Raw genomic sequence first — 9,885 nt, 5'->3', positions numbered from 1 at the left:
AAATTTATAAACAATTGATTTTACTATTCTTTTAAGAAATTGCAGTACGTGAACTTTATTAAAGATGGTCTCACTGCACACTTATAAACAGCCAAATGTATTTCTAAAGGACAAATCCTGCTCTGTGGAAGTGCAGATTTTTCAGGTTGGGGAGATGGTTTCATACTTTATGCTTATACTCAAGTGAGTGGTAGTGGCAGTGGAGCCGGCTCAGGTGTAAGGGACCATGGGGTGGGAGGCTCCTGGAGGTTATGCCGGGATGGAGGATCCAACCTCTCCTGGTGCCTTGTGGTGGAACTGCCACCACCAGCTGTTGTCATGCCTGGGCAGAGCAGGCAGGGCTCTGACTTCAGCATCCGTACAGCGGCCAGCTTGGCTTCAGGTGCTGCTCCAACTATTGTGCAGGAAAGGTGAAGTCATGCTTGACCAACCTGACCACCTTCTATGATGGAATGACTGGCCTGGGAGCTCAGGGGTGAGCAGTGGAGACTGTCTCCCTCAAGCTCTTGAAGTAGGGTCTGGATGAGCGGACAGGGGCAGGACTGAAAACTGGACTGGGCCTGGAGAGTGCTTGATCAGTGGCGCAAAATGTAGATGGAAGCCAGTTGGTGTACCCCAGGGGCCAATACTGGCTGCAGTTCCAGTAGTCTTCATTACTGATCTGGATGAAGGGACGGGGTCCACCCTCAGCAAGCTTGTAGATGACACCAAGCAAGGAGGAGTGGCTGATACACCAGAGGGTCATGCTGCCCTCCAGAGGGACCTTGCTGGACTGGAGAAATGGGCTGACAGGAACCTCATGAAGTTCAACAAGAAGTATAAAGTCCTGCACCTGGGGAGGATCAGCCTCATTCACCATTATGTGCTGGGGGCCACCTACCTGGGAAGCAGCTTGGCAGAAGAGGATCTAGAGGTCCTGGTGGAGACACGAGTTGACCATGAGCCAACAGTGTGGTCTTGCAGCAAAGTATGGCAATGGTATCCTGGGCTGCCTCAGGAGCAGTGTCACAGCAGGGGAGGGAGGTGATCCTTCCCTTCTGTCCAGAACTGCTGAGGCCACTCCTGCAGTGCTGGGTCCAGCACTGCCCTCCCCAGGATGAGAGACAGGGACAGACTGGAGACAGTCCAACGAAGGGCCATGGAGGTGATGAAGGAACGGGAGCATCTCTGCTATGAGGAGAGGCTGAGGCCGCTGGGGCTGGACAACCTGGGGCAGAGCAGGTTCCGTGGGGTCTCATCAATACCTGCAGGGAGGGTGCTGAGAGGATGGAGCCAGGTTCTTCCTGGTGGTGCCCAGGGACAGGACCAGAGGCCATGGGCAACACGCAGGAGGGTCCTTCTAAACAGCAGGAAACACTTTTCCACTGTCAGGGTGACCGAGCACTGACACAGGGTGCCCAGGGGAGTGGTGGATGTACACAAAAGCTGCCTCGAAACGGTCCTGGGCAGCTGGCTCTGGATGGCCGTGATGGGGTTGGACCAGGTGTTCACCAGAGGTACTTCCAACCTCAACCAGACACTGATTCTGTGCTACTGACAAAAATACAAAATAGGCATGAAGTCATGGGATGTGTGCAAGGGGTGAGGCAGTGCTGAGAGGCCTGTGAAGAGGTACAGTCCCTGGGACCTTCCTGTGGGGGCAAGCGTTGTTGCAGCCTTTCCCCAGTCTGTTTGGTGATGGCTTGCACCGTCCTTGCCTTCTCTGCTGCCACCACCATTTGCTGCAATAACACCTTCTATGGGGTGGGGGAGGTGTTCCTCCTCCCAGAGCTGAAGGTGGGGCCACAGGCTGCCAGCCCCATGGCACCCCGGGGTGTGGGGTGCTCGTGGTAATTCAGTGGCTCTGCTGTGTGCCCCCACCTACGCTTGCCGGCTCTGTTGACAGCGGCAAACATCGCGCTTCAGTGAGCGGCCTTGGCGAGGAGGACATGTGGGCACCACATGGTGCATCGAGGTCCCCGGGGGTGGTGCTGCACAACGCATTTTATCAGGGGGTGCTGGGTCAGGTCAGGAGCCCTGAGCGGCCACAGTGGGAATGGAAGGGTCAGAAGAGCCGCAGACAATGCCACCGCGAGCCAGCCCTCCCAACAGGGGGTCAGGAGGGTGCTGGGGACAGGCCCAGTCAGTGGCACTCCTTGGGAAGGGCATGGGGAGTAGGAGAATGGTGATTTTTTTTTTTTTTTTTTTTTTTTTTTTTTTTTTTTTTTTAGGCCTCTTGCTATAAGTGTGACCACAATTTTTATTGAAGTAACAATGCATTGTAGTCACATGCAGCCTTTAATTGTTTTATAGTGTATTTTTGATACGTTGAATGTTATATTTTTACTATTACACTGAACCGCAAAAACTACTCAAAACATCCATTGTTTGAGTGCTGCAGGAGAGCAGAGCTGCCCCAGTGTTTAAGGTTGGTGGGACAGTGGCTGGTCCTTGGCATGGCTGGTGAGTCACAGAGGACGCTGCAGCCTCTGCTCTGCCTTGCACCGAGTGCACCTTGGTTCTGCGTTACACTGTACGAGGGAGAGCGTCTCCTCAGGGGCTCTTCCATTCTTGTGTCCCTTCCCTGTTTCTCCTAAATCTCTGAATGCTGTTCCTGTGTGATGTTTCTCTCCCTTGTAGAACTATTAAGAGTTCTCACCTTTTTCCCTGACTGGCAGTACTAATATGAGTGTTGCCAAATGTCTGTCCAGTTGAAAAAGTGAATGAGGAAGACTTTTGTCCTCTCATCTTTTACTCAGGTCTAAGAGGAAGGCTGCTTTCATTAAATAAAACTGAAAAGCTTGAAAAAGCCCACCATCAAAACTAAAAATGCAAGGCAAAAAGTTCAGTAATGCTCAGAAATTGGAACAAGCTATGAATTTCTGTATCTCAAATGGAGAAAGAAAAGTTCAGCATTCAATTTTGACAGCCAAATGTGGGTTAGTGACTGAAACCAAGCACAGTGGGAAGGCACTGTGAGAGAACTGCAGAACTCTGTTCATATCTGATTATCTTTCCTTTGCCTTTTTTATCATGGGAACTGATAGCTGTTAGGCAGAGGGAAGGACAGTGAATATTCACCTGCTCAGATTTCATTTGTTGAAATAACCAGAAGTCTGGTTATTAGCTCTGCTGCTTTCTCATGTACCTGTGCTCATGTGTCTGAAGGCAATGTGGCATCACCTCTGCTGTTTGTTTCTTTAACAGTATTTCAGATCTGCAGGTGTACCAGATATCTGTTAGAAGGGGTTGTGACCTCTTTAAAAGCTTTTGAAGAACTTAATTATGCTTCAAGAAACAGCATCATAGCATGAAGGCATTTATCCTTCCTTATCTGCATAAAATCAAGTATTGTTAAGAATAATGTAATTTTGTTATTGTTGCTTGGGTTTGTTTTGAATCTATTATAAAAGGTGCACTTTATAATTGGGAAATATCTTTTGCTTATGTTTAAGCAAAAATTTGTACTTAATGTTAAGTTCTGAGGCAGAGCATTTCTTTTTTTCAAACATGTTAATCAGAGCCTCTCTGGACTAAGAATAAATTTATAAACAATTGATTTTACTATTCTTTTAAGAAATTGCAGTACGTGAACTTTATTAAAGATGGTCTCACTGCACACTTATAAACAGCCAAATGTATTTCTAAAGGACAAATCCTGCTCTGTGGAAGTGCAGATTTTTCAGGTTGGGGAGATGGTTTCATACTTTATGCTTATACTCAAGTGAGTGGTAGTGGCAGTGGAGCCGGCTCAGGTGTAAGGGACCATGGGGTGGGAGGCTCCTGGAGGTTATGCCGGGATGGAGGATCCAACCTCTCCTGGTGCCTTGTGGTGGAACTGCCACCACCAGCTGTTGTCATGCCTGGGCAGAGCAGGCAGGGCTCTGACTTCAGCATCCGTACAGCGGCCAGCTTGGCTTCAGGTGCTGCTCCAACTATTGTGCAGGAAAGGTGAAGTCATGCTTGACCAACCTGACCACCTTCTATGATGGAATGACTGGCCTGGGAGCTCAGGGGTGAGCAGTGGAGACTGTCTCCCTCAAGCTCTTGAAGTAGGGTCTGGATGAGCGGACAGGGGCAGGACTGAAAACTGGACTGGGCCTGGAGAGTGCTTGATCAGTGGCGCAAAATGTAGATGGAAGCCAGTTGGTGTACCCCAGGGGCCAATACTGGCTGCAGTTCCAGTAGTCTTCATTACTGATCTGGATGAAGGGACGGGGTCCACCCTCAGCAAGCTTGTAGATGACACCAAGCAAGGAGGAGTGGCTGATACACCAGAGGGTCATGCTGCCCTCCAGAGGGACCTTGCTGGACTGGAGAAATGGGCTGACAGGAACCTCATGAAGTTCAACAAGAAGTATAAAGTCCTGCACCTGGGGAGGATCAGCCTCATTCACCATTATGTGCTGGGGGCCACCTACCTGGGAAGCAGCTTGGCAGAAGAGGATCTAGAGGTCCTGGTGGAGACACGAGTTGACCATGAGCCAACAGTGTGGTCTTGCAGCAAAGTATGGCAATGGTATCCTGGGCTGCCTCAGGAGCAGTGTCACAGCAGGGGAGGGAGGTGATCCTTCCCTTCTGTCCAGAACTGCTGAGGCCACTCCTGCAGTGCTGGGTCCAGCACTGCCCTCCCCAGGATGAGAGACAGGGACAGACTGGAGACAGTCCAACGAAGGGCCATGGAGGTGATGAAGGAACGGGAGCATCTCTGCTATGAGGAGAGGCTGAGGCCGCTGGGGCTGGACAACCTGGGGCAGAGCAGGTTCCGTGGGGTCTCATCAATACCTGCAGGGAGGGTGCTGAGAGGATGGAGCCAGGTTCTTCCTGGTGGTGCCCAGGGACAGGACCAGAGGCCATGGGCAACACGCAGGAGGGTCCTTCTAAACAGCAGGAAACACTTTTCCACTGTCAGGGTGACCGAGCACTGACACAGGGTGCCCAGGGGAGTGGTGGATGTACACAAAAGCTGCCTCGAAACGGTCCTGGGCAGCTGGCTCTGGATGGCCGTGATGGGGTTGGACCAGGTGTTCACCAGAGGTACTTCCAACCTCAACCAGACACTGATTCTGTGCTACTGACAAAAATACAAAATAGGCATGAAGTCATGGGATGTGTGCAAGGGGTGAGGCAGTGCTGAGAGGCCTGTGAAGAGGTACAGTCCCTGGGACCTTCCTGTGGGGGCAAGCGTTGTTGCAGCCTTTCCCCAGTCTGTTTGGTGATGGCTTGCACCGTCCTTGCCTTCTCTGCTGCCACCACCATTTGCTGCAATAACACCTTCTATGGGGTGGGGGAGGTGTTCCTCCTCCCAGAGCTGAAGGTGGGGCCACAGGCTGCCAGCCCCATGGCACCCCGGGGTGTGGGGTGCTCGTGGTAATTCAGTGGCTCTGCTGTGTGCCCCCACCTACGCTTGCCGGCTCTGTTGACAGCGGCAAACATCGCGCTTCAGTGAGCGGCCTTGGCGAGGAGGACATGTGGGCACCACATGGTGCATCGAGGTCCCCGGGGGTGGTGCTGCACAACGCATTTTATCAGGGGGTGCTGGGTCAGGTCAGGAGCCCTGAGCGGCCACAGTGGGAATGGAAGGGTCAGAAGAGCCGCAGACAATGCCACCGCGAGCCAGCCCTCCCAACAGGGGGTCAGGAGGGTGCTGGGGACAGGCCCAGTCAGTGGCACTCCTTGGGAAGGGCATGGGGAGTAGGAGAATGGTGATTTTTTTTTTTTTTTTTTTTTTTTTTTTTTTTTTTTTTTTACTTTAATGCTCTTCTTCCTTCTGTGTTTCTCTCACTGTCTTTGTTCTCACCACAACATGGGGGGCAGTATTATCCCCGGATAAAGCAGCAGTCAAATGGTCCCAGTTGTCTTTTTTGCCCCCCTTTCCTATATGAACATGATGACTCATTATGACAGAAGTGTAATAAACTTCTAAAAAGGCAACCACAAAACATGGTTAGTGTGTTGTTTTTTTTTTTTTTTTTTTTTTTTTTTTTTTTTTTTCTTTCTTCAGCTGGGAGGATACAGAAAGGGAGACTAACCTCAGCCCCACTAACTGGTGACTTAAGAAGCTACAGGCAACTGGGACTTTGGCAGCTGGTAGGGGGTCCAGCTGGAGGTCCATTGTGGGTGTGGAACACTGGAGGGGTTGGTGGGACTCTGCAAGCAGAGGAGGAGGGAGGGATTAAACACGGGAAGGCAAACATGGGGTATCACAGGGTTGCGTGTGGAAAAGGGCCAGTTGGTGTGTTGCCTGCCTGAGCCCTGTGCCTGATCTGTCTTGTCTTCTGTCCTTTTATCTTAAATCCCTTAACTATGTCTGCCTTTATCTCATGTCACCTGTGTGGAGATGTGCTTCAAGGACCAGGAAAGAAATGTGCTGCTGGAAAGACTGGTGTGAGTGGGCTTGGGGCCAGCAACTGGAGTCAGGTGGGGACTGTAGGTACCCCTGGCCTGTGGTGTCAGCTACTGGAGCTACACCCCAGTGCCAGCTGCTGCGGGAGCAAGTAGCTGTATCATCCCCGAGTAGCTGTGTCAGAGGATGGAGGGGGTGTCATTTGCAGTCAAACTTTAAACTGGACCATCTGGCATGTGGGGGGCTGTGGCAGGGGGAAGAGGACCAGGGTGTGGGCAGGGGGCCAGGCAGAGCGAGGTAGCCGTCTTTTGGGTAGACACTGGGCTCCAGTGGCTGGGCAGGAGGGTCCTGGGCTTGGAGTAGCTGGAGGAGGCAGCAGCTCCTGACGTCCTTTAACACCCATCAGGTGGTGGTCCCTGGTCTGGCTGCCCTGCAGGGCCATGCTGGGGGCCGAGTCCAGGCAGTTTCTGCCTCGGAGGGGGACAGGCAATGAGGCACGGGCAGGAGGAGGAGCTGGGGGGAAGCAGTCGGATGGGGTCAGCTCCATCACTGGGGCTGCTTGCCAGCTCAGTCAACGACTTCAGAAAGGGAACGAGTAGTCAAATAGCATGAGGAGAGAGAGAAGCCAACCACAGAGCATCTCCCAAGGGCCACAGGAGGTGGAATCAGCAGGGAAATGGCTGATGAGGTTCAGTGCAGGTACATGTAGTGTGGGGATCTGCATGTACAGTCCGGCAGCCTGGGCTTGGAGGTATCCAGGCTTTACAGAATGGCAGGTTTAGGGTAGGAGCTGACAGGAACTGAGGTCATGGAGTGCCTGGCCATGTTCCCAAAATAAGTAAATCAAATGTGGCCAAACCAGGCAGGTCCTTGTCCTTGTCCTCCCATGAAAACCCCTGGGCTACTCACCCCTGCCTTGAATGCCACACCTGGGGCTGGTCCTGCTGCTTGGGCAGGGATGGTGGAAGAGGAGAGCTGGCCCAATATCCAGGAAAGAGAGGCCACCAGGCAAGAGGCAGCACGTCCTGGAAAGAGATGGGAAGGGGCCCAGGGAGGGATTTTGTTGTCTCCCTCCCCATTGGGAGCAGGTTGGGATGAGATACCCAGCGTAGCCTGGACACCCCTGAAGAGGAAGCCCTGGTCTTCAAGATGTGACAGAATGGACAGAGTGTGAACTCTGGGAGACAGAGTCCCCACAGATTCCTGGGCTGACCTCCCTGTGCGTGCTGTGAGGACCCAGCCCTGGGTTGGGATGGGGCCAGGGCTCTCATAGCTCCTGGCCTGCTCCCCACCACTTGCCACTTGCCACTTCATGGCACCATTCCCTGCTTCCATGGCAAGGACTAGGCTGGGAGCACAGCTCTGCCTGTTTATTGAGTGGTATCCCCTGCCAGCCCTGGTGGGGCAGAGGCTTCCTGAGTCTTCCCAGCATCGTGCTACTCTGGAAGCTCGCTCCTCCACCTAGGGACCCTGCAGTGCTTGGCCCTGATACGCGCCCTCCTCCCTGGTCAGTTCTGCGTTGTCCCATCCAGGCAGGGTGATCAGTGCCGGGGGAAAGGGGGGCTGTCCTGCAGCCACCCCAGGGACCTCGACGTGGTGACAACAGCACTGGTGGGGAGGCTGAGATCCCACTGCAGCCTGTCCCAATCACACTGCCCCTCTGGCTGTTGGCATGTGAAATGGGGACATTGGTGGGACAGGGTGGAGGGAGGCAGGGGTGAGGCTGTGCACTGTCTGGCGGGCTCGGTGGTGCTGGCAGGGAACAGCTGTGCACATCTGTCCCAGTGTCCTCCTGATGCCATCTTTGTCCCAGGTGCGGGCCACAGGGTCAGGCCAGGCCCCACACTTCCAGGTCCTGGACACAGAACCCACAGTGAAAGGGTCTCGTTGTTGAATGTCTCGCAGGGGTGGCTGCCCCCGTGGTACAGGTCTCCATCCAGCCACAGCCCACATCTACCACTGGGAAGGTGCCAATGGCTGAGGGTCCCCCTCACCTGCCTCCACCATGCCTGGAGACAACCTCAGCCACCCCCTGGGGGACCGATCACCTCCCTGTTCCCATTCCTGGGTGCCCTCCTGCTGGGGATGCCGAGCAAAAGGGGGACAAGAGCAGCAGCCACCCCTGGGGCTGCCACCCTACCCACAGGGAGGGCGTGGGCAGGGCTGCTGGCAGCAGGATCAGGGAGGATGACATGGCCAGTGCTGCTGGACAATCTCCACCGGTGTTTCTGGCTTCAAACCACCCAGACCTGGCTCCGCAAGTCAACCCGGGCTCAGATTGTGGCCCCAGTGGCCATTGGGACTGGGGACCCCATGGACTACTAAAGCTGCTAGCACAGCTCCTACCTGCCCCCACCGACCATCAGCAGATCCACATCACCTTTCATGAAGAAGTTGTTCCTGCCCGTCCACCTGAATACCTGCATGGGGACAGTAGTTTGCCAGGACTGGTGGCTGGGGCCCAGTGTCCCTGTCCCCATCCTTGTCACCATCCTGTGAGGGACAGCTGGGGGCTGCCAAGCAAAGCTGGCTTTGCCCATCCCCACAGTGTCCTCCTCCAGAGGAAGACCTGCCCAAGTCTGTGGGCACCATCTTGGTGCTGGCCCATCCTCCCCAGCAGCCCTGCAGTCCCCCTCCAGAGGACAGCTGCCACCAGCCTCATCACATGCAGGGACAACACCCCCTTCTCTCACCCCCCTACCCCGCTCGCTGGTGCAGGCAGATGTGGCTGAGCTGCCTCAACAGCCCACCAAGGCTGGGCTTTGACTGCCCTGGCATGTGGAGAGTCCCCCATGACACCGAACTGGGCAGCATCCCCTTCCCTGAGCCCCACCTTCCAACACAGCCAGCTGGGATTTGCCTTCTACCCCCCAGCCCTAGACAAACCCTTGGGACTACAGGGACCCCTAGGGAGCTTCACCCATGTCCGGCCAAATCTGGACATATCATCCCAGACCCTTCCCCAGCATCCTGGGGGCTGCCTGTTGTGGCTGGGTCCCAGCCCCCCCCCCCAACCCAGTGGGACCCTGTGGCTGGCAGCCTGCCACCCCCACCTTTAGCTCTGGGGAGAAGGAGAAGAGGAAGGTCTCCCCTGTCCCATAGAAGCCATTGCTCCAGCAAATGGCGGTGGCAGAGAAGACACCGAAGGCCTGGGGGGACAGAGAGTGAAGGGGGATTGAGGGAGGGTGGGGGGTGGCGTGCCCCGTGCTGCAGTGCTCAGTGGGACTCCCCAGTGCCGGAACACATCCCTTATCCTACAAGCAGCAGCAAGGCTGCGACCCGCCCCAGGTGATACCAGGTTTGATGCCCGCAGCACCATGGGGCAGTGGGGCAGGGGAGGGCCCACCCATACCTGCACCTCCGTGTCTCTGATGAGCAGCAGGGCTGGGGAGCCCGTCTGGGCCCCATACCGGTACAGGGTCCGCAGGCTGAAGCCGTCCCGTCCAGTGCAATACAACAGGCGCCAGGGCTGCTGCATCAGCCGGGGGGGCAGGTGGGAGCCCAGCTGGGGCAGAGAGGTCTCAGCCAGGGCTGGCAGGCTACTTCTGATCATCCTGCCC

At 54.9% G+C, this 9,885-nt stretch overlaps 1 protein-coding gene across 1 annotated transcript; it reads right to left on the bottom strand.

The window, feature by feature from the left end:
• Positions 1-8,153: 8,153 nt before the first annotated feature.
• TLDC2 (TBC/LysM-associated domain containing 2) lies at positions 8,154-9,878 on the bottom strand. The gene is given in 5 exon segments (XM_014961154.1): positions 8,154-8,196; positions 8,198-8,284; positions 8,672-8,745; positions 9,379-9,474; positions 9,678-9,878. Coding segments are annotated over 5 exon segments (501 nt in total).
• Between the last annotated feature and the right edge of the window lie 7 nt (positions 9,879-9,885).

The sequence above is a fragment of the Calidris pugnax genome, unplaced genomic scaffold, assembly GCF_001431845.1.
Source record: "Calidris pugnax isolate Ruff unplaced genomic scaffold, ASM143184v1 scaffold518, whole genome shotgun sequence".
Taxonomy (NCBI): Eukaryota; Metazoa; Chordata; class Aves; order Charadriiformes; family Scolopacidae; genus Calidris; species Calidris pugnax.
The sequence above is the reverse complement of the archived record's forward strand: the minus strand, read 5'-3'. Positions and strand labels throughout refer to the sequence as shown.